Source organism: Corvus kubaryi, unplaced genomic scaffold, assembly GCF_017639235.1.
Source record: "Corvus kubaryi isolate FWS band 111438036 unplaced genomic scaffold, C.kubaryi_AGA036_p1.0 62168, whole genome shotgun sequence".
Lineage (NCBI taxonomy): Eukaryota > Metazoa > Chordata > Aves > Passeriformes > Corvidae > Corvus > Corvus kubaryi.
This window is the reverse complement of record NW_024581445.1, coordinates 24,126-47,727: the sequence shown is the minus strand read 5'-3', so window position 1 is coordinate 47,727 and position 23,602 is coordinate 24,126. Positions and strand designations below refer to the sequence as shown.

At 56.0% G+C, this 23,602-nt stretch overlaps 1 protein-coding gene across 1 annotated transcript; it reads left to right on the top strand.

Moving 5' to 3' along the window:
* The first annotated feature begins 605 nt into the window (after positions 1-605).
* LOC121672453 (lamin-A-like) lies at positions 606-23,120 on the top strand. Its single transcript, XM_042045099.1, has 12 exons — positions 606-1,061; positions 16,759-16,915; positions 17,101-17,226; positions 17,335-17,505; positions 17,604-17,729; positions 17,834-18,054; positions 18,145-18,349; positions 18,483-18,590; positions 18,754-18,873; positions 18,955-19,050; positions 20,867-21,121; positions 21,738-23,120. Exons 1-12 carry the CDS (start codon positions 712-714, stop codon positions 21,768-21,770), a joined length of 1,968 nt encoding a protein of 655 aa, XP_041901033.1. The 5' UTR covers positions 606-711; the 3' UTR covers positions 21,771-23,120.
* The last annotated feature ends 482 nt before the right edge of the window (positions 23,121-23,602 follow it).

Sequence of the window (23,602 nt, the reverse complement as noted above, 5' to 3'; positions counted from 1 at the left end):
CAGTGCTGAGAGAACTGAGCAAAACCAGTGCAGGAAAGTGGGTAGGTGGGTGGGGATATTCTTTGGTGCCCCAGAGCTCTGTGTTTGGGATTCCTCAGGATTCAGGGAAACCCAGACCAGGGTGTTTTGGGTGACGTGGGACTGTATTTGGGTCCCTGGATCCCAGAGTCCTGTGCAGCCTGTGGCTCCTGCATTCAGGGTGTGCCAGGACCCCCCACACCCTGGGGTCAGCTGCTAGGATGCTGCCTGCCCTGTCCTGTGGGACAGCGATGTCCTGGAGGTGCTCAGCCCAAGGGCCCTGGGGGTGCCTGGCTGCACCCCCTTACTGCAGCCCCTCTCAGGATGCACTTTACCTTGGCCAAGTCCCCCCAGTCTGAAATCCAGCCTCTGCCGGGGGAATCGCCCTAGAAAAGAGTGTGGAAGGGGGTTATCCCGGACTGTGCCCCCAGAGACACCCTCTCAAGGCCTCTTTACCCAGGGATGCTTTCCCAGCCTTTCCTAAGGAAGGGCTGAGCCTGATGCGAGTTGTCTCCACCCAGGTTTTGGATAACTCCACCCGCTGCCGCCTCACAGCTCCTCCTCCCAGTGAACAGCCCAGCTGGGATATAAGCAAGGCACTCAGACACCAGGAGCTGCCGCGACAGCTGGGCGGGTGGCGTGGGACATCGCGCCGTGACCTGTGCCGTGTCCTTCGCCTCGACGCCGGACCCCATGGCGACGCCTTCCCAGAAAAGGAGCACCCGCAGCGGGGCTTCGGGGACCCCCTTGTCCCCCACACGCATCACCCGCCTGCAGGAGAAGGAGGACCTGCAGGAGCTCAATGACCGCTTGGCCGTCTACATCGACAAGGTGCGCTCGCTGGAGCTGGAGAACGCCGGCCTGCGGCTCCGCATCACAGAGTCCGAGGAGGTGGTGAGCCGTGAGGTCTCGGGCATCAAGGCTGCCTACGAGTCGGAGCTGGCAGATGCCCGCAAGACCTTGGATTCAGTGGCCAAAGAGAGAGCCCGGCTGCAGCTAGAGCTCAGTAAAGTCCGGGAGGAGCACAAGGAGCTGAAAGCCCGGTGAGTGCCCTGGGGATGGGGGGGGACTGCAGTGGGACGGGTGCTGTCGTCATGCTTGGCAGGGAGCCGGGAAGGGAACAAGGAGCGACCTGGAGGAGGCAGGGAGAGGAAAAATCCGTGGCCTAGCCGGGGAGGAGTGTCTGTGGTAGGCACCGAGAGAGGAGAGAAGCTCTCTCGTCATTCCCCCTCTCCCTCCAAGCGCCATCTTTGGCCGGGATGCCCTTGGAGAGGGGATTTGGGAGCAGAGCTGGGGACGCTTGGGGCTGGGGCTGAGCAGACATGCCCTGGGCCCCCGGAGGGTCTGTGTTATGCGGGGCACAAGCGCCAGGCTGGCGGCCCCTCTGCCTTCGTCATGCTGGAGCTATTCCTAAACACGCTCCGGCACAGCCCGGGAAGCGGTGCCAGCCAGCTGGCTCTGTCCTGCCTACAGATTTCGCTTGCTCGTCCTATTTTTCTTTGCTGTCTTTGGCACCGATTAAAGAACCTGCTCCAGGTTTTGTTTGCCTTAACTCTCCCTGTGCCAAGCTGCTCCTACTCTGTGGGGTCCCTGGCTTTGGGGGAAGCAGTGTGTGGGCAGCACCCATGCCTCCCTCCCACCAGCTGTCACTGGGTGACGTGCTCCCAGTCCGCATTGAGGCACGAATCCCTCCAGCCGCTTCCCATCGGGTTCATTTCTTTCCCTCCCTGCCATCAGAAATGCCCCCCCTCGTGGACCCCTCCCTGCTGCCTCTGGGTACCTCTGCCCTCCTCAGGGCTGTCACCGGTTGCCAGCACAGGTCCCCTGAGGACACGGGGCTCCCTGGCCAATGTCACTGCTGGCCAAGCAGGGGCTGGCACTGGGCTTCCCCCGGGCTCTGCCAGCCCGTGCAGCGTCAGGACGTGTCCCTATGGCACTCAGTTCCCCAAATCCCGTTCCACGGAAGGAGCGAGCGGATCCCTTTCCGTCATCAACTTTGGCTCGCAGCCGGATCCGGGCTGGGCAGTGGCGGGACAACCCCTTCTTCTTCCATTTGATCTTTTGCCTCTTATTCTGGACGCCTCATTTTGAGCCTGTACCAAAAGAGGCTAAAATTAACTTCCGTGGTAGATGCCATAAATACTCTACCTGGGAGGGAGGGAGGAAGGGAGGGAGGGAGTGTGCTGCCTGTTTCAGCTGTCTCCGAAAGCCATGTGGGGTTATATTTAGCTATTTCCCGTGCTGCAGCTCCGTCCTCAGATAAGGCGGTTTGCGGCTCGCCAGATCCCTGCTCCCGGATCCCAAGGATCCAGATGCTGGTGAGAGGAGGAGCTGAGCTGTCTAAAGGCTTTTTCTGCGTTATGCAAACCCAGAACTATCTTGGCCGCGATCTTTCAAGGGCTGGAAAAAATGCCCGGCCCGCAGCCGTGGCTGGAGGGGAGCTGGGAGCTGGCTGCGCTGTGGAGCCGGCCGTGTGGAAAACGGATGTGGAATTTTTCCCTGCTATGGGCTGCGCTCCTGGAGCTTCTGTGCTTGTTCCCGGGCTCTGACAAATCCCCTGAAAAAGTGCTGTGACTCGCGGGGGTTCCCGAAGAGTAGCTTGTGGTTGAGAGATGGGTTTCAGTGGGTTTTGGAGAGCAGTTGGTGCGCGGGGCTCTAGGGGACAGGGCTGTTTCTGTGTTTAGTCACCTCTGAGTCACGGTCGATGAGATGGAAGCGCGGAGACGCGGGGGAAGCCAGTGTTGTTCATTCCTGCCTCTAGCGTGTCCCGTCTTCCTAGGGTGTGGTATGAGGGCTGCTCTCCAACCCCCAAAACCTTTGCAAGGAGGCTGCAGCTCATCTTGTGTCCCTGGGGACCTGCTTGATGAGGCAGGGCTGCTGAGAGAGGAGCACAATTGGTGTCTGAGCTGCGATGCTGCTCTTTGGGTTCAGTTTGACTGGGGTGTCCCGAATCTTTGGGGCATGAGGGAATGGGGCAGCCACGAGCCCAACCCTGTGGAGGGGTCAGAACTGTTGGCAGGATCAGGAAGGACCTGTTCAGACCTTGTTCTGCTGCCTGCCATCCAGGTGGGCAGGGATAGGCCTGTTCTGCCGACTCTCCCCACCTACCCTGAGCCCTTGGGTCACCACTTGGTCTGGGGCCACTTCACTGTCCTTGACACAGGGACACTTTGGCTAAAAAGTAACTGGCAGCCCTCTGCACCCATCGCTGTGCCCGTCAGCCCTGGGGAAGCACCGGGTATCTCCCGCAGGGCAGGCGCCCAGGGCTGCGTTTATCAGCACCCACAGCATTGCCACTGCCCGATGCAAGGGTTGTCTTAGCAGCACAGAGGGAGGGTGGGGGGCCAGGAAGCCAGGGCATGACATGTCTGGATGGACACAGTCCTGGCTGCTGGATGCTCTGTCTGGGGAGGGGAAAGAAGTGCTGACTGGAGGGGGACAGGGTGTGCAAACAAGAGACCAGTCAAACCAGTACTGACGCACGAGTGCAAGAGCTGCATGGGTGGAGGAGGGTCTGAGCAGAGCTGAGCTGCCTGCCCTCTCTCTCCTGCTACCCCTCTGTCCCTGGCCAACTGCTCTTCCTTTTGGGGAAGTTCCCAGTGGGCTCTTCCCACTGCCTGTTTGGCTGCTTCCAGTGGTGATCCAGGAGGGGTTTCCCAAAGTGCTCACCTGGCTCTTTGCACGGGGACCCTCAGCCCTGTGCAGCCTGATACTGGTTGTGCCCTGGGACAAGGGACCCCTCTGGGCAATTCTGCCTGTCCCGGTGCCACATGTGTCCCCAGCTCTGGATGGCCTCTGGCTATGCCGTAGCCACGCTTCAGGCAAAGCAGAGGGTGCGGTGAGGGTGGCTGGTGACTCAGGGGTGCTGGCAACACTGGCATCATCCCCTCCCAGGCCATGGGTAGAGATAGAACTAGTCTGAAATGCCCCTGTCCCCGGTGTCCTCAGGCTTCTGTCCCTCCTTGGAGGACACCTGGATTCCAGCATGGCACCAGAGGTTGGAGAGATGCTCTGTGCTTGGCCCATTGCCCCCTCTCCTTAAGCTGGCTTCTGACTCACAGGGTGAACAGGAGCCACAGCCCTTGCCTTGTTCCATGAGAATTCATCCCATCCCGCAAGTGGGAGACGTTTGTCAGTGCAAGCCCCAGTGTGGTGGTGCAGGGATGTAGAATACAGCTCTTGGGCGCCTTCAATCCTAGGAGAGGCCCCCTGAGGAATTCAGTGCCCACTGCATGGGTGAGGAGCGGCCATGCAATGGCCATGTGGTGGTCACCTCCCTTCTCCAAGGCAGGAACCAGCCCTTGTTAGTACCAAAGCTGATGAGCGATGCCTTCCTGAATTGCAGCCCCTAACCTGATTAAGCCAGTGCCTTGGCAGGGCCTCTTCCTCCTGGGGCCCAGATCTCATCCCTGACCCTAATGAGGACAAATCTCTTATTTCCCAAACGTTGTTGTGGAGGGAGGAAGCTCATCCAAGGGCAGAGCAAGAGAGGCAGCATTGGGGTGCCAGGAGGTGAACCCAACCCTTCCCCAGTCCAGGGGGGTTTTACCCCATGCTTTGTTCAGCGATGACCCTCCAGGCAGGAGCAGGTAAAACAAAACCTGTTTAGTTGAAAAAAAGGGAGGAAAAAGAATTAAGGCTCAGTGCTGCTGGGAGGCCGGGCACTTCCTTCAGCTGTGATGAGCTTGTGCTGGAACATTTTGCGTGGGGTGAAACTTTGGGCTCCTGGGCTGCTCCCCCGTCTGCCTCATGAAATCCCTGCCAGGGAGGGAATGCTTTGGGTGGGAGGAGGCTTTGCCCTTTCGGAGCGAACAAAGAGCAGCTTGTGCAGCTGAGGATACTTTGGGGGAGTCGGCAACACAGAGCTGGGCTGGTCCAGACCCTCGTGGCCCACTGGGACCCTCTTAAACACGCCAGCCTGACTCTCCAGCCCTGCAGACACATTGGTTGTCCCTTGACATCTGCAGCCAGCAGCTCGGGCTGGCTGGGCATGCCGGCCCCCCCTGGCACACTGCGGGGCTGGAGGGCTCCGTGGCAAAACGTTTCTTCAAGGTGAAGGTTTTCATTAGCTGTTCCCAGTGGAGAGGAATTCTCGCCTGTGCAAACATCCAGCCCCTCTTTTTCCAAGAAAAATTGTGGCAGAGAAACATGCTCCAGCACTTTTGGTGTGTTTTCTCCCATTGCTGTGTTTGCCATTGTCTTCCAGCCACAGCTCATCCCCTCACTTTTCCCAGGGATGAGGGGAGTGAGAGGAAATCCTGTTGCCTTATATATATTTATGATGATAGGATACACTCTGGTTAAATTAAGGACCTTATCCTTGGAGCTGAGGATTAAGGAGAAGTGATTGCAAAGAGAATCAGGGCTGCGTTTGGTGTGGGAAGGGATCCATCCCTGACAGCCCGTCCCAGCCTGCCCCGGTCCCACATGCTGCCACAAGTGTTTTTCAGCCTTGCACGTGTCACTTCACTTGTCTGAATCCCATCAACACTCAAACTCTGGAGCCCAGAGGACGGGGAGTTGTTCTCAGTGTAGTGCTCAGGGATGCAGACAGAGAGGGTGGCACAGCCAGGGTGGGACATGTGGGGTAGCTGCCAGCTCCATGTTCTGCTGAATTTGTGCCCTTTGGGAGGTGCAGTTTCCTTTCATGCTGCTGGCAACCAGGAAAGAACTCACCAGAGTTCTTCCTCTAGTCCTGGCCAAAATTAGGCCTGGCATGGAGGATTCCCCAGGAAGTGTCAGCTCAGTGGGTTCAGGATGAGCTGGGAATCACCTTCCACTGTCCCATCACTGGCTGCATTACCTGTTTCGCCATCCTGCTCTTTGTGAGGCTGTTTGCTGAGCCTGTTCCTTTGTGACCAGCTCAGCATGTTCCCAAACAGCTGAGGCTGGTGCCATGTAAAACCTGTCTCTGTCAACAGCTGCCATCAGACAGCGTGATGTCGGGGCTGGGTGCCCACCTGCCTCTGCTCCCTTCCCCTCCCTGCCCAGGGTTGAATATCCCCAGTGTGAAGCTGAACAACTGTGGGTGCTGGCGTAGCCCCCCAGCCCCACCTGGTGCAGTGGCAGCTGCAGCCCTGACTGCAGAGACATCTGTGTGACAGCCAGGCTCTCGGCCACCCAGGAGAAGCCCTATCCTTCCAGGGATAGGGCAGCCACAGCTTCTCTGAGCAAGCTATGCCAGGGCCTCACCACCCTCACAGGGAAGAGTTTCTTCCTAATACCTTGTCTAAATCTGCCCTCTCACTTTAAAGCCATTCTGCTTTGCCCTGTCACTCCACGTCCTTGATAAGAGTATAATAAAATACACACATTTTTCCTTGTTCTTGTATGTGAAGGATGCCACAGCGTGTCCATGAAACACGGTGGGATCCAGGGGTGTGGGTGCTGGGGAAAGCCAAAGGGTGTGGAAGTTGGTTAAAGAAGTGCATTGAACTCAGCCCACAGAGATACCACAAAACCCAGCTGGGGTGGGGCACCTCCGTTCCTGGTGAGGCCGAACATTTCACGTTCTCTACCATAAACCAATTACCTTTTTCCAAGGAAGGTGAAGGTGCCCTTGGCTTGGGGTGTCCTCCAAGCTGCAGCCAATGCCCTATTTCTGCCTTCCACGGTTAGTAGAGCTAGGAATTGCAACAGCAGCAGGGACAAAGTTCCCCAGCACACAGGGTGCAGGGTGGGTGCTGCCCTGCCTCTACTATACCTTCCTTAATTATGGGGTTGCACCATTGCAGGCGTTGGCGCCGTATCCCTGTGGAGAGGTGGCGGAGCCAGGGTAGGAGCAAACATGGGCTCTCCTGAAGCTGTTGAATTTTTGTGTCGGGGCTGTGAGTGGCTCAGAAGCACCTCTGTAGGAGCAAGGTTCTGATAGCAGACGTCTCTCCTCCCTCTTGCACAAAAGCCATCTCCAGCCACTTGCTCTGGCTACTGCTTTCCACACCCGTGTCCTCCTGCCATCCAGTCCAGTGCTGCCATCCTGGTCGGACAGAGCTTGGCATTTCCATGCTGCTCAGCTGGAGCTCAGAAGTTCCAGTTTGTTGAGGTTTTTATTCATTAACAGCTTCAGGACACAGTTTTTCTCCCTAAAACCCCACATGAGTCACATGAGCCCAAACAAATGTCCAAGCTCTGGGTGTGGATGTGTAATGTGGGCTTCAAAGGGGTGGGAGCCCAAAGAAAACGTGGCCCCAGCTCCCACGGGCACTGAGGGGTGGCCAGTTGCCCCACTGCGAAGAGCCGCGTGTCCCCCTCTCCTTGCAGTGCGGTGGGCTCGCCGTGGCTGTGGCAGGGCTCTGGATGGGCCGTGGCAGGGCTCTGGATGGGCCCTGGCAGAGCGGGGAGATGAGTCACGCTCAGCCGTGTGTCTCTGGGCTGGAGCAGGGTGCGGCACCGCGGGGCCGCGCTTCGGGGGGGGCCCCGCCGGTCCGGCAGTCACGCTCTGCCCCTTCCTTCCTGGCGTGACAGCCGATAACCCACTCCCCAGCAGCATCTGTGGGGCGCAAGGATGCTCCCCGCGGGGCACCAGGCTACACTGGGACAAACTGGGGGTGTTTTCTAAGTTGAGCTTCCATGCCGGGGGCTTCAGGGGAGAAGGGGAGCACTGAGGAGAGCAGCCTCCCCCCTGGGCATCGTGCTTTGCTGTTTGGGTGGCTGCCAGGCCCCTGTTTCAGGGCAGAGATGCTGCTTTGTGCAACCCAGCCTCAGCTCTGCAGTTCCAGAGCAAAAAGCCACTGGACTGGGTTTTCCTGGTGGTGAGTGTGTTGCAGGGACGTGAGGCTGAGCGGAAGGGAGGTGGTGGGGAGGCTGGAGCGTCTCAAGGTGGTCCTGTTCACAGGCTGTTCTGTGCAGGCAGCAGTTGGGGCTAAATTGTGCTTTCTAGGGATGCCACAACCGCAGTCCTCGCTCTGGGGAAGTGCTTATTTCCTGCCCACGTGCCAAGCAGGTCTGGGCTCCATCCTGGCACAGTGCAGGCTGGCAGGGAAAGTGGGCAGAGGTGTGCTGGCAGCTCTGCACGTGGCACAGCACAGCAAAACATAGGCATTCACCTTGGTTGCTGCTCATCCCTACACTGAGCTGCATTTTCCCAGTGGCATCCTATCTGTACCCATCCCTGCAGCCACTCCAACAGCAGCTGGAGCTCCCGGTGCCGGCAGTGACTCAACATCGGCGGTCGGAGCGCGCAAACAGGCGGCCCCAGCGCAGCCCTTGCCGGCCTCGCTGCCACCGCCACACGCAAACAGACCTTGTGCAGTGTAAACACCTCGTCTGCCTTTATCTGCGCTGCTGGAGCCGGGAGAGCAAATCCTTTTGTTCCCAGGAATACGTGTGGCATCTGGATCCAACAATCCCTCGCTTTGTTTCTTAAGCAAATGTTGCTGGCCGGAAGCTTTGCGTGCCCAATTTATGAAAAACAGGGTGAGCTGCTGCTGCTTCTGAAGAGAAAAAGGAGGCCTTGAACTCCTGCCCTGTTTTGTCAGTCTTGGCTCCTTTCTGCCTTGTCCCGCCTTGCACAGGGACCTGGTTTCCATTGTGGATCAGGATGCAGCAGGTACAGAGCGACATCCTCATCCCTTCCCATCACCCCTTTGTGCTCAGGAACTGCACATGTGAGCAGAGGAAAGGGGAGCTGCAGCCACATCTGCAGCGTTGGCAGCATGTTTCCTTGCTTCTGGGGCTGGGATTGCATCCCTGCTCCTTCTCCACTGCTCCACATCCTGGCTGTGTTGCCAGCTCCTAGCAAAACACAAGCTTATGGCCGTTTTCCGCCAGTGCTCCTGGTCCTGAAGATATGACTAATACAAGTGACTCAGCTCCCTGTTTTTAACTCCATTTGTAAGGCTCCTGCCATGCCCAATCTCCCAGGGAAACACCGGGAATCTCTGCTTTGTCTTTATCCTTCGAGATAGTGGTTTATGGGCTTAGCATTTCTCGTTCATCCGGAGAAGGATGTATTGAAGTGAATGGAATGTTCTGGGGTTTCCATGGAGGGGCAACACTCGGAGCTGTTCTAGGTAGAAAAAAAACCAACCAAACCCACAAGTTTCCCATTAAGTTTTAGCCCAGTTATTAAAAAACTGGCTTTTGCTGTGTCGGAGTGAGATAGTCAAGGCTGGGCAAAACGCCTTAAATTTCATCCAGTCCAAAACTTAATTGTTAATTTGTCATTACATATAATTTAACTATAATAATGATACAAAACTCACTTGTTACCATGGTGAGTGTTCAGAGTAGTGCCATGAAGACTTGGAATTTCCTTCTTCCCTCCTCTTCCCAAAGGCTTTGGCTTTATTCAGCAATAGACAACTTTGCAAACTGTTAGCAAATTCTGGGTTTGAAAACAAGCTGGCACCACCCTCAAGCACGTGGTGGGATTTTTGGGGCTGTCCTGTGCAGGAGTTGGAATCAATGATCCTTGTGGGTCCCTTCCAACTCAGGATATTCCATGATCTCAAAGTATTTTTCTCGTGTTTCTCCTACCGAAACCTTGTCCTCAGAAGGTGGAATTGAGCAGTGTGGAAGGTGGTGTATTGACATATTTGAGTTGTGTCTAAAAGAATTCTCTTTCCAGCACAATTCCAAGCTTTTTTTAGCAAGTTTCTTTTCCTTGATAAAGGGTGTTATTGCTTTGATCTATATTTAGTATGGTTCAATTCCAGACCATCAAGTATCTTTTAGGTAACCCAATTCAAGATTCCATGGGAAGCTAGGAAAAGGCAGGCTGGCATGTTCAAAATGGATGGGTTTGGGTTGTGCCAAGCCTGGGCTGCGAGTGGGGTTGACCAGTGTTTGATTGTGGTGTTCTAAACAGCTCAGATTTTAGGATTTATAAAGAGATAGAATCAGATCATAGTTTCAGTTGGAAAAGCCCTCCAAGATCATCAAGTTCTCCCAGCCCTGCCAAGGCCACCCCTAAGCCATGTCCCCAAATGCCACGTGTCTGTTAAATCTCTCCAGGGAGGGCAACTCCACCACTGCCCCGAGCAGCCTGTTCAAGTGTTTGGTGACCTTTTTCAGTGGACAATGCAGTTTTTTCAAGCAAGGAACTGGCCTCCCTCTGGAAACCCTGGGCTCAGCCCATCCCCTCAGGACCTGCACAGACACTGGCCAGGTTTTCCCAGTGCCATGCAGACAATTCTCAAGCTCTCCAGGAGCAGTTCTGGTGACAGATGTGGGACTGGGCCAGGTTTGCTCAATCAAGTTTCAACTGGTAGCACTTTGCATGTCACCCCAGTCTGGAGGCTTGTTCCAGGTAGCCCAGGGTTTGGTGGTGGACATTCCCCACAGGGAAATCCTGCCCTCATTTTGCTCAGCCACAAGCAGTGCTGGGCTCTGTGTGCTCCCAGCTCGGGGGTCTCCAGTGGTTGATCCTCCTTGTACTTTTCGTCCTCTTTGCATCAGTCTCCTGGGGCTTGCTGCACCCTGGAAAAGCTACAGGCAGCTGGGAAAAGGGGTTTCGGGGTGACGAGGGGGTCCTACAGGCAGCAAATGGGGTTCCACAGGTTGGCAGGGGGTCTCACAGGCAGCCAGGCACTGTCAGACCTGCTGGAGTGTTGTGATACATGCTCCAAGCTGGGACACTTGTCCATGGAGGATAAATCCTGCCCTTTGTCTGTGCAGACACACAGATTTATGCCTGATACAAACCTCCCCCAAAAACACGTGGGCTGTGGAAAACCAAGTCTTTCCCATTCCCCCCGATGAGTCCCACGTGGCAAAAGGGCAAAACCTCCTTTTCCAGCTCCAAAACCCCTCTGGTAATGCCATCCACCCTCCAAAACCATGGACAGTCCTGTTACTATGGGGGACTCAGCCCAAACAGCAGCGTCAGTTGGTGACTTGGGATTTCCATTCCGAGCTGCTGGTGGAGGCTGGGATGAGTCACCAGCTGGCGTGACAGCCCGGACAGGGAGTGAGCAACTCTGGGGCTCCCCAGACAGCACCAAGCTGCAACATTGTTAATTCTAAACAATTAATACACTATCTATTCTCAGAAATGTGCTTTGAGCTCTTAAGCAGCACGTGGCTGGCTGTTGGTCCATGCTGCAGCCACCTGCATCAGTTGGTTGTGATGCTGCTGAAGCTGAAGTGCTTCTCCTGTGGTGAGAGGGGAGGCTGAAGGGTGACAGGTCTTTGCTCTGGTGCATCCAGGAGAAGGAAAAAAGCTCCTTCAAACCTTCAGAGGGGTGTGTGTGGCTGGAGGTATTGGTATGGTCAGGTTCCATCACACTTGAACACTCCCAGCAGTGTTCCTGGTGAGGGGAGTTGTGGAGGGACAGGAACATCTTGGGTTTGGGGAATCCTAGACTGGGGGTCCGTTTACCTCCCCATGAAAGGCTTTTTCCTGGCTCCCAACGAAGCAGCAGTTTTGGTTCATTTTAAAGGTGCAAGGAAAGGCCAGATCCCAATTCCAGGAGGGGAAGCCCAGCTCTTGGGAGATGCCAGTGAGCTGTTTTTGCTCCACTGGGGCCACGTGGAGCTGGACAAGCCCCTCAGCCCCATGGATGAGCATGTCAAGAGCGTGTCAGGAGCTTGCGGCGGGGCCGGCACTGACCCTGGCACCAGGAGGGGTCTTTGGCACCACTGATGCCAGAGGGTGGAAGCTGTTGCCATGCATCCGTGAGCCCAGCTGGTGCTGGCATCCCCAGCTGCCTTTGGCAGGGCTCTGGTGCCCGACAGGATGCCGGCTCCGTGCAGATGTTGTCCTCACTATACATCATGCTGGCTATTTCCAGCTCCCCTGCTAGGAGACCGGCCCATGTTTATCCTGGTGATTTGGCAGAGGCACTGCGGCACAGATGAGTCAGAAGCTGGGAGAAGCTGCTTTGCCACATTCCCATTGCCCCACTGCAGAGGTTTTCCAGGTCCGCCTCTCCTCATGCTGTCTCTGCTGCTTGTCCCGTGGGGCCCTGGTCCCTGGGATGGGGGAACAATCCTTGATGGGGAAACAGTCCCTGGGATTGGGGAACAATCCCTGCAACGGGGCAGTGATCCCTGGGATGGGGGAGTGATCCCTGGGATACATGTGGTAGTCCTGGGACAGATCCCTGGCACTGGGGGCAGTGCCACAGAGAGCAGCCTGCCCAAGGTGGGGCAAAGCAGGTTTTCTGGGTCCTCCCAGCAATCAGAGACTTCCATGGGCACACACTGCCACTCCTGCCTCAGGTTCCCAAGCTGTAAACATGTCAAAGCCTTTTCTGGGATAGCGTTCTCAGCCTGCGTGGCCGGGAGCTGGGAGTGGCCCCTGGCAGCCAGGTGGGACTGAGACCGGCAGTCCTGGGGAATTTGCAATGTCCATAAAGATTTATGGGTGGGGCAGGAGCCAGCGAGTTCCCTGAGTTGGCACCTTCTCCAAGCTGGGGCAGCTGCGATTTGGAGGCAGGGAAGGAGGGGAATGCCTGCGCCTCCACCAGCTCTATCCCACTCATTGGTCCTCTTCCAGTGTATAAAGCCCAGTGCTGCCCAAGCTTCAGGAACACTTACGGGGTTAATAGTGGAGAGGGAAACCAAGGAGTGTTTCGTAAAAATGCATTGAGTGGGCTCTGGGATCTCGGAGAGGGTTGGCATCTTTCCAGCAGCATGGTGGGCTCATGCCTGGAGCTGTTCCAACGAGCTCTGATGACTCTGTCCTGTCTTGACTTTTCCAGAGGGAGAGCCCAGGCCTGCCAGGTTTCCTGGCTGGGATTTTGGGGCAGAGTGGGGGGAAGCAGTAGCAGATGCTGCTCTGCGGGGCTGTCCCTGAGCCCTCTCTGAATCCGTCGCGTCGACTTCGCAGCCTCATGTCTGTCTGTGCTGAGCACAGCCAGAGCAGATCCAACTTTCCATTAACATTTGGATTTTCTGGCAGCTCAGCTGCAATTTTCAATCTTTTTTTTTTTTTCCTTCTTCCTGCTTTTAAAAGCTAAAAATAAAACGTCTTGAGGCCCCTTTTCCCTCCATCTTTTCTCTTGAGACATTTGTTTCTTGAGGATTTGATGCCTCTGTTGTTTTTTCTTCTCTTGGATTGTTTTTACTCATGGCTCTCCCAGCACAGGGGATCAAATCCTGTGGGATTTGGAGGCACCCAGCCCTCCAGAATGAGTCTCTGCTTCCCTTTTCACTGGGGAATTTGGGATCTTGTAGGCTCTAGCAGGCAGGATGGAGAGGCCAGTGAAAGCCTCTGGGGAGGAGGAGGAGGAAGGTCCGGCTTCGTCCTCCTCTCCAGGGAAGTGGGAGCGACACGGCTGCCATGGAAGTTTTTATTTTTAGCCCAGCGCCAGCTGGAGCCTGTGAGGCTTCCGGGGAATAAAAGCAGGACCTGAGAGCAGGAGAAGGGAAAACTCAAAGCTTGACTGGGCTGGAGCGGGGATCAACAGGGCTGGTGTGAAGCGGTGGGCTGGGGGTCCCCAGGGCCAGAGAGGGCTTGCCTGTGTGCTGATCCCTCATCCAGAGGCTGCTGCCACGTTCGGGGTCAGGGTGTGTTTGGAAGGAGTATGGGGGGAGATGCTCGGGTCCCAGGGAGCCGAGTTCTGCAGACCACTGGAGCAGAGGACAGAAGAGGATTTGTCTCACCCCTCTCCCTCTGGCAGAACTACCCCAAACAGCCCCATGGCTGGAGAGCTCTGAGCTTCTGACTCTGCTCCTCGTGGTGGAATCCAGAGTTGAACACAGGAGGCTTCTAAGGAAAAAGGATTTGTCCTTGAATCATCTGGGGTTTACTATGGGGCTTTCCAGGCGCTGATGCCCAGAGCCCTGGATCCCTCTGGTCCCTGGAGAGGGCAAATCTGCTGCAGACACAAGTGTAACCATCAGGATTTTTCCCTCCGTTTGTCACTTACCAATGGAACTGCTGTCCCTTGAAAGAGTCATACGATTCAGGTCTTGCCAGAGCCCCATCCCGAAGAGCCAGTGTGCTCTAGCTGTAGCCAAACCTCCACAGCTGACACGGCGAGCAAAGAGCAGCAGCAAAACACCAGGGATGAGCTCTTCCTGGAGTCACATGGCAGTTCACTCCATCAGGAAGGACAGGACTGGACCCCATCAGGAGTGCTGGGGTGGCCACGCTGGCTGTGGGGATGAGCCAGGGCCAGATGGGAAAACTCGGCCTCAAGCGCTGGTTGCAGTGAGCCTTGGAGCCTCGGATCCCCTCCCAGTTGGCATTCTTGTCCTATGAGTCACTGGCACAAAAGGAGTGGGTTGAACAGGAAGAACCCAGCACAGAGCTCCAGCAGCAGCTCTGGCAAGCGAGACTGTGGTTCCCTGGAAAAGGGGGACCAGCAGCATTTCTTGGTCAGTTATTCCACTGTGGGCTAAAGTCCAAATTCTCTAGACTGCTTAAATGCTATTTAGACATAAAAGAGGCTATTTTATGGAATTTATGGGCTGTGAAATCATACTCTATGCATATCATTGAGACCCTCTTACCTGAGAGTCCCAAACATGAAAATAGAAAATCCAACCACAGAAACATTCTAGAATTCATTACAGATCCAGTATGTTATACTGAGCCCTTTGCACCACAATAAAGAGTGTTCTGGGCTGGGAAAGGAGCTTTCAGAAATGGAAAGAAAGGCAGAAGATAGGTCTTCACACACTTCCAAGAAAAAGTCTGCAAGCTGTTCCTGGATTCCCAGAGGCTCTTGGGCTCTCCTTTTCCTGACAGCAGCACTTTAAGCGGTTCTGAATTTCGTTACTGTACATGTTGAATTGTTACTTTCTTTAACTGTCCTTTCTCAAGTGGAATTCCTACTCTTTTAACATGGAATATCCTGGGATTTGAAGCAAGGTTTTCCTAACATTAAGGAACATAAAAAAACCAACACCACAATACATTCGTAACAATTATGTAACATGCGAAAAGCCAACATCACAATACCATTTATAACACTGTACATGTAGGAATTGTTACTTTCTTAAACTGTCCTTCCTCAAGTTAACATGGAATATCCTGGGATTTGAAGCAAGGTTTGCACTTAAGAACAGTAGCCTAGGATTCTGAAACCTTTGCTTTAGTCTGCAAAATAACAGAATAACTTCTCCATGCTGGCTCGGGTCGGGAAACGGAAAGAAATGCAGGAAAATCTGCTGTTGGCCAATCTAGGAGCTTCTGACATCCCACATCTGCGAGTCTGGGACCGCCGTCCCTGCTGGTCCCGGGTCCCGTTGCTGGTGGGTCTGGATGCTGCCCTGGGATGGGCCGGGTGCCGGCGGTGCCGCAGCCGCTCCCTGGTGTTCGTGAGCCGTGGTGTCCCGGTGCGGGCGTGCCCTCCCTGCCCCAGGCGTGCGGCCAGTGCTCCCCCACGGCCCTGGGGCTCCTCGGCTGCTCCTCGGGCGCCTTCCACCTCCGCCAGCCCCACACCCCGTTCTGAGGGAGGTGGGGTAACAATCCCACCCGGGGCTTGGTGGCGGCTGGGGGCCGTTGGTTCTTTTCTTTTTATAGGACCTACCAAAATAGCTCCAGGCTGTGTTTTGGTGGTGCAGTCAGATCAGATTCCCTGGTCACACGGTGGGTCTGTAAGGAATGGCTGTGACCTGCTGTCAGAGGGCTGGAAGAGAGAGGGGAGCAGTGGGGGCTGGGATGGTGCAGGAGTGTGCATGGTGATGCCAGAGGTTGGACTGGGGGGCTGAGGCACCACAGCTCTGCATCCACTGAGCAACAGCTGAGCTCATGGCGAGGCACAGCCACACCAGCGCGGCCCCCAGACCCCACTCATCGCCTGGTGCCCCCTGTCCACTCCAGGAGAGGCACAGAACTATTGGCACTGGCAGGGTGCCACAGACTCCTCTGCCTGCCCACCTCAGGTGGGCAACACTGGCTATGGGGCAGTTTCAGCTCCTCCCCAGCTGCTGCTGCCCCATCCAGCCCCGTGTCACACAATGCCATGCCATGCTGAGCCACACTACACCACGTTTGACTCTATCATGCCATGGTGGGCTCTGCCACACCACGTAGTGCTGCTCCATGTCACACTGTACCACATTGTGCCACACCCCAACGCGCTCCACAATGTCCCAGTGCACTGCACTGTGTCCCACCATGCCACACTGTGCCACTCCAGCCCCAGCCTCATCAGCACTGGTCTCTTGCGATGCAGCCATGCCGTGGGTGTGCATATTGCCCATGGGAGCTGCACCCTGAGGCTCCTCCTGCTCCCCCAGTCATTCCCAGCCCTTCCTGCTTTCCAGTATCCAAACTAGGGTTGGGTGTGCCAAGTGGCTGGGAAATGCTGGTCCCCTTGGTGGGTGGTTGTTAGGGACAGTGGTGCAGCTCTTTTGGGGGCGGTGTGCCACTCTTTGTGCTTGGGGTACAGTGCACAGGCTTTTCTGAGAACAGCCCTGAGGAGAAGAACTTGGAGGTGTTGGTGGATGAGAAGCTTGACATAACCTTAAGAGTCCCTTCCACTACCTAAAGGGACTCCAAAATTTCAAGAGGGACTTTGGACAAGGGTCTGGAGTGACAGGACAAAGGGGAATGTCTTCCCACTGCAAGAGGGCAGGGTTAGATGGGATATTGGGAAGGAATTCTTCCCTGTCAGGGTGATGAGGCCCTGGCACAGGTTGCAGAGTGCTGCCCCTGGAAGTGTCCAAGGCCAGGTTGGACAGGGCTTGGAGCAACACGGGATAGTGGAAGATGTCTCTGCCCATGGCAGGGGGTGGAATGAGATGTGCTTTAAGGTCCCTTTGCACCCAAGCAATTCCATCATTTCCCGATGACTATGATTCTTCCTGCCATGCCACTCACCTGTGCCGTCCTTTGCCCTGCAGGAATGCCAAGAAGGAAGGGGATCTGCTTACTGCCCAGGCACGCCTTAAGGACGTGGAGGCTTTGCTTAATTCCAAGGAGGCTGCGCTCTCCACGGCCCTGGGTGAGAAGAGGAATCTGGAAACTGAAGTGCGGGACCTGAGGGGACAGGTGGCCAAGGTGAGCAGTGGCAGCTCTGTCTCCAGCTGACCCAGGGGTCCCTTTTATACCCCCCTACCTGGGGGCTGCCAGGTCCTCGCCATGCCAGGGGCTGTGGGGTAGATGCAGGTGGGTGGTGGGTCCCCAGCCGTGCCGGGTGCAGTGCCCAGAGCCCGCTGTGATGGTCCTTCTCAATTCCCTGCCAGCTGGAAAGTGCCTTGGGTGAAGCCAAGAAACAGCTGCAGGATGAGATGCTGCGCCGCGTGGATGCTGAGAACCGGCTGCAGACGCTGAAGGAAGAGCTTGAATTCCAGAAGAACATTTACAGTGAGGTGAGCTGTGGTGTGCTGCAGTGGGGCTGGGATCGCTTGTGATAACCCCCACTGCATGTGTTGTGTCCCCTCCCTGAGGTGACACAGTGTCCCCTGGCCTGTCCCCAGGAGCTGCGGGAGACCAAGCGGCGCCACGAGACCCGGCTGGTGGAGATCGACAACGGGCGGCAGCGCGAGTTCGAGAGCAAGCTCTCCGAGGCCCTGCAGGAGCTGCGCAGCCAGCATGAAGCCCAGATCAGGCTTTACAAGGAGGAACTGGAGAAAACCTACGGGGCGAAGGTGAGCAGCCTCCCCACGCCACTCTCCTCTCCCTCCAGCCCCACAGAGCACAGGGGGGCTGTGGGTGCTGAGATGCTGATCCCTGTCCTGTCCCCCAGCTGGAGAATGCCAAGCAGTCAGCTGAGAGGAACAGCAACATGGTGGGTGCTGCCCATGAGGAGCTGCAGCAGACCCGCATCCGCATTGATAACCTCTCCTCAGAAGTCAGCCAGCTGCAGAAGCAGGTGAGTTGAGACCAAAGGGTTCCTTGGGATGTCTGCCCTGGGGATGGTCCCCTTCTGGGCACGGCCCCGGGTGGAGTGGCCGCCCTCACCTTCCCTCCCCGCAGTTGGCTGCCAAGGAAGCGAAGCTGCACGATTTGGAGGATATCCTGGCCAGGGAACGTGAGACCAACCGGCGCCTGCTCTCCGACAAGGAGCGGGAGATGGCCGAGATGCGGGCACGCATGCAGCAGCAGCTGGATGAGTACCAGGAGCTGCTGGACATCAAGCTGGCTCTGGATATGGAGATCAACGCCTACCGCAAGCTGCTGGAGGGCGAGGAGGAGCGGTGAGCACAGGGTGCTGTGCCCAGCTCTGGGCTATGTGGGTCCCAGCCCTTGTGTCGCCCTGGCTTCATCTCCTCTTCTCCCCCTGCCAGGCTGAGGCTGTCCCCCAGCCCTTCATCCCACAAAGGTGCATCCCGAAGCCACCTGTCCACCCCAGGCTCCTCCAAGAAGCGGAAGCTGGAGGACAGTGAGAGCCGGACCAGCTTCTCCCACCATGCCCGGACCAGCGGCCGTGTTGGCGTGGAGGAGGTGGACTTGGAGGGCAAGTTCGTCCGTCTCAGGAACAAGTCCAACGAGGTGAGTTTGCCTTCGGGGAGATCCGTAGAGTCCCTGGGGTGAGGTTCAGCCCTGCTTCACCCTACGGGCAGGAGGTGAATGGGACAAGTTGGAGAGGAACCGGGGTTCTGAGGGTCTCTACTCTCTCTCACAGGACCAGGCGATGGGGAATTGGCAAATCAAGCGGCAAAATGGGGATGATCCCCCCATTACCTACCGCTTCCCCCCAAAGTTCACCCTGAAGGCTGGCCAGGTGGTCACGGTGAGTCACTGCCTGGTGGAGGATCCAGGCAAGATCCCAAACCCTGCCAGGCCACTGGTGACATGGAGTGGTTGGTGTGTCACTTTTTGTGGTGATAGACCCCTGTCCCTGGGCTGGAGTCTGCAGACCTGAGAAGTCCCTTTTCTCCTGCTTTTCTCCCTAGATCTGGGCCTCGGGAGCTGGAGCAACCCACAGCCCTCCCAGCAATGTGGTGTGGAAAGCCCAGAGCAGCTGGGGCTCCGGGGACAGCCTGCGCACCGCCCTCATCAACTCCAATGGGGAGGTGAGAGCCAGAGGCAGCTCGGGCGTGGGCCGGGGGGGTGGCAGGCACTGAACCTCCCAACTCACCTCCTGTCCCCCGCAGGAGGTGGCCATGCGGAAACTGGTCCGCACTGTGATCATCAACGATGATGAGGATGAGGACGATGATGAAATGAGCATCCACCACCGCCATCACCATGTGAGTAGGGCGCTGGGCATGCTGCTGGTCCCAAGGGGTCCGAGGGGATGCAGGTTCAGTCGCAGTCAGGGTGGGAGGCAGCTCAGCATCACACAGGATCAGGCACATAGGAGCAGGCAGCGGGAGGCTGCTGTGGAAACAGCTGCATGAGAGAAGCCAAGAGACCTCTGGCACCTGGAGGAGATTGCTGTTCACTAAAAAAGCTCTGAAGACCTTGCTGGAAGTTGTCTCCAACCCTAAGCAACCCTGACATGCCATGAAAAGGGCCAGAGGAGTCAGAGGGAGGCTGAGCTGGTACCCAGCATTGCTTGGAGGATAGGATGGTGGGAAGTTGATGGACAACACTTCTTGTCAGCAGCTGCTCTGTCCTCTCTGCTTCATGAGGGTGCTGGAACAAATCCAGAGGTGGCTTTGTCCTTCCTCTCAGCTCATCATTCCTCATACGGAGCTGAAACATGCACCAGGAGGAGCAGCAGGCAGAGAGCAGGCAGTGGGCAGAGAGCAGGCAGCATGCCAGGAGCAGAGCTGCAGCCACTTCTCCCAAAGAAGCATCCCTGGCTGCAGCCCAGCATCCCCCACCAGCCCATCCTGCGGGGTGTGTGTGTCCTGCACACGAGATGCCCGCAGGAATCACCTGCAGAGAGGTGCCATCGTGGCCAAGCCGTGCCTCAGTGATGATGAAAAATCTTCTGGATGCCACTTCCAGAGCTCTGCAGGAGCAAAATGGGGCATCCCTCATGCACTTCCCTTTGAGTTCTCTGGATCTGAAGAGCTGTGCCAAGACTGGTATCAGCAGGTTGAGCTAGTGGATTGTCCCCCTCTACTCTGCCCTTGTGAGACTCACCTGCAGTGCAGGGTCCAGTTCTCAGGCCCCCAGCACAAGGACATGGAATTGCTGGAGCAAGTCCAGAAGCAGCCATGAAGGTGCCCTGAGTCTGGTGCTGGAGTCTCTCTGCTCTGGAGACAGGCTGGGAGAGTTAGGGGCAGCCTGGAGAAAAGAAGACTCCTGGGAGACCTTAGAGTGCCTTCCAGGGCCTAAAGGGGCCCCAAGACATCTGGAAAGGGTCTTTGGACAAGGGCCTGGAGTGACAGGACAAGGGGGATGGCTTCCCACTGACAGTTAGAGGGCAGAGTTAGATGGGATACTGGAAGGAAATTGTTCCCTGTGAGGGTGGAGAGGCCCTGGCACAGGGTGCCCAGGAAAGCTGTGGCTGCCCCATCCCTGGAAGTGTGCAAGGCCAGGTTGGATGGGGCTTGGAGCAACCTGGGATAGTGGAAGGTGTCCTGCCCATGGCAGGAAGCTGAAATGAGATCAGCTTTCAAGTCCATTCCAATGCAAACCATTCCATGATTCTGTGATTCTCTTCTATATTGACTATCCCTGGACAGAGGAGCCAAGCTCCTGCAGCCAGTGCTGCCCATTCGTCTGGAGGCTGAATCCTTTCCAAGAGCAAATTTCCCATGGGAAAGCTGCCAGCTCACGAAGTGGCGAGGAAGACGATGTTTTCAGGAGCACAGTTCAGGTGTCTCCCATGTGCTGAGAGCTCAGGGTGCAAGGCCAGGGCAGAAGGGCTGGTCACCCACTGGTAGTGTGCTGGCCCCAGTCACTTGGGATTAGAAACACATAATAAGGATTCTATTTTATTATTTTTAAACCATGTGATGGAGAGGACAGGTGAGTCAGACTCTCTTCAAGGAGAGTGAAGAGCTCTCCTGGGTCACACCACTGCTGCCACCATCCTCAGGGCAGGGGCTCAGGGCAGAGGATGCTCTGGCAGGGGCTTGAGGTCGTTTTGTCTGTCCCCCCCATGTCTAGGGTAGCTGCAGTGGCTCTGGGGATCCTGGTGAATACAACCTGCGCTCCCGCACGGTCGTCTGTGGCACGTGTGGTCAGCCGGCTGACAAGTCGGGCACCCAGAATGCCGGCATCAACACCATGTCCTCGGGCTCGTCCTCCTCCAGCGTGACCGTCACCCGCAGCTACCGCAGCATGGGCGACTCTGGCATCGGTCTCGGGGACAGCCTGGTGTCCAGGAACTACCTCCTGGGGAACTCCAGCCCCCGCAGGCAGGTCAGTGCCATTCCCAGTCCCTGGCACTGTCCCGGTGCTGCTGGGTCTCCACCCTGTCCTGGCATTGTCCTTTCCCAACAGTGCTGCAAGGGTCCTATCCTGTCCCACCTCTCCTTCTCCCTGCTTTTCCTCTTCCTCTTTGGGCTGGCACGGGCCTTTATAAGGGATGGGAGATTCTGAGAGGGATTGGAAAGGGATGTTGGCCATAGCAGCTTCCCACCCCATTCCATCTTATGCTTGGTCCCCTTGGCACCCCAGAGCATTCCCCATCCTCCACATCACTCATTCCACTGCTGCTAAGTGTTGTTCATGCTGGTAATGTGAATATTTCAGCGCATGAATATATATTTTATATCTGTGTATTGGATTAATATATAATATATTCTATATTGATAGTCAATATTATAATCCTCATATATCACATACCCCTAATTCTCAAATTTTAGAGTTATGGACATCCCAGCTTTGGAGGATTTTTTTATCACACCCCAAGGGCCAGGATGGAGGAGGGCACTGTGGGCATCCAAAGGATCCCACTGGACACTTTGCAGTCAGAGCAAATTGATGGTGACACTCAGGTCTTCTTAACTCTCTTTTTTTTCTTTCTCCCTCCTAGGCTCAGGCTGTGCAGAACTGCAGCATCATGTAATTCCGTGGCGCATTCCTGTGGTTCCTGCCCGTCTCCAGCTAGGTTTTTTTTTTCCCAAAGCAAGAGAAATTTTTTTTTTCCCTTGAAAAACAAGATATCAAAAACCAAGGTTGGTTTTTTTTGTTTTCTATAGCAGGAATTTTATATATATATATATTAAAAGTGCTAAAAGATGCTTTGATTTTTTTTGTAAAGAAAAAATCTATTTCTATATAAAAAAACCAAACCAAAAAATAGCTTTTCAGCTTCAAATATTTTTTAGAACTTCAGCCAAAGACAGCAAAGAATTGTGTTTATGGAGCAGCCATGCAGGAGGAGTTCATAGTTGAAATGCTCCTTAGATTGTACCTTTTTTGCCAAAGCTTTTTACATAGGACAGGGAGAAGTGCAGCCATCCCCACCAGAGCTGCATGCCACAGGGGCTGCTGTCCTGTCTCAAGTGGAGCACAGTGCCTTTACAACCCTTTTTCTTGGGATCTGAAGCCAAAATTCCTTTTTTCTCTCTTTTTTTGAATCGTGATTCCCGGCGGTGCTGGCGCAGGGGCCCCTGGCAGCTCGCGGGCGATGCCCATGTCTCTCCGTGGCCATTGCCCCCTCCCCAGCCTCCTGCCCGCCTGCACTCCCGGCGCTCTATGTACTGTATTCCCCACATTCCCCATCCCAGGCACCTCTTGCCCTTTGGGTTCCCTTTTTCTTAATCAGCCGAGTTGTGCCTTAGCTGAGGCGGGGGCCGGGCTGGGAACCCCCTTGGACCCCACACGGCATCGATTGGAGATGGAGATGGGGAAGTGAAAACCCACGGGAGCTGCATTCGGGGACCAGATGGATTTGACAGCTGAGGTGATGGACCTGGGTCCCACAAGCTCAGCCCCAGTGGGGCCCCCCAGGCCCCCTCTTTGGGAGCCACTGCATCCAGCAGGGTTCACCCCAGTTCATCTTGGCTGCGGTTATTCGGGCTCATGTCTGGTGGCCAGAGCTCAGGAGCCGTTCCAGGGATAAGGCGAAATGCTCAGTCCAGGTCAGAGCTGGTTTGCCAGGAAAGCACCTAGGAAGGCTTTTTGTTCAAGTGAGGTGGATTTTGGGATCTGGTAGGGGCAGTTTCCCCCTTTGCAAGAGTCCATCCAGCCGTTGACAGGTATCTTGGCTTTTTGCCTCGATTGGGAAATGCCCACAGCCCCCCCAGCCTCGAGTGCGGGGAGGGGGGGGGGGGGGGCTGGAGCAGGTGCCAGGACAAGCCCCCCACTCCAGTGGGTTTTGGGGAGGCCGTGTATGTATCCATGCTTGCAAAGCTTCTGTATTACTGCCTATATTTTCTTCCAGAGTCAAAATACAGCTGAACCCTTCCCACTCTGTGTGCTGTCGTCATTGCTGTCCAGGGGGATTTGGGGGTGCTGTGCTGCACCCCAGCAGCAAAGGGACCTCCCCCAGGGATCTCTCTCTGCCCCACAGCCAGGGCTAGGGCTCAGCACCCACCATGGATGGGGGGAAGCAGGGTGGCCCCTTACAGCCTGGCTCACCCAAGGGTGGGTTGCTAAGAACTGAGCCAGCCAGGCAAGGAGCCCCCAAGAGAGGGGGGATGGAATGTGGGGTAAGGACTCGGAGATTCCTCTTGGGGTTTTGGGGACCAGACATTCCCCAGGATGAGATGGACTGGGGGGGGTGCAGAACCTGAGTGAGCCCCTGAGTGAAGGTTTGCTCCTACCATAGGGATGACCTCCACACTCTGCCAAGGGGACCCCCTGTGCCCCCGGGCCGTGCCAGGCACCGGCGCGAGGCAGGAGGGGATGTTGGGGAGAAGGAGAGCTGTAAAGCCGGTGCATAATCGGCTTTAC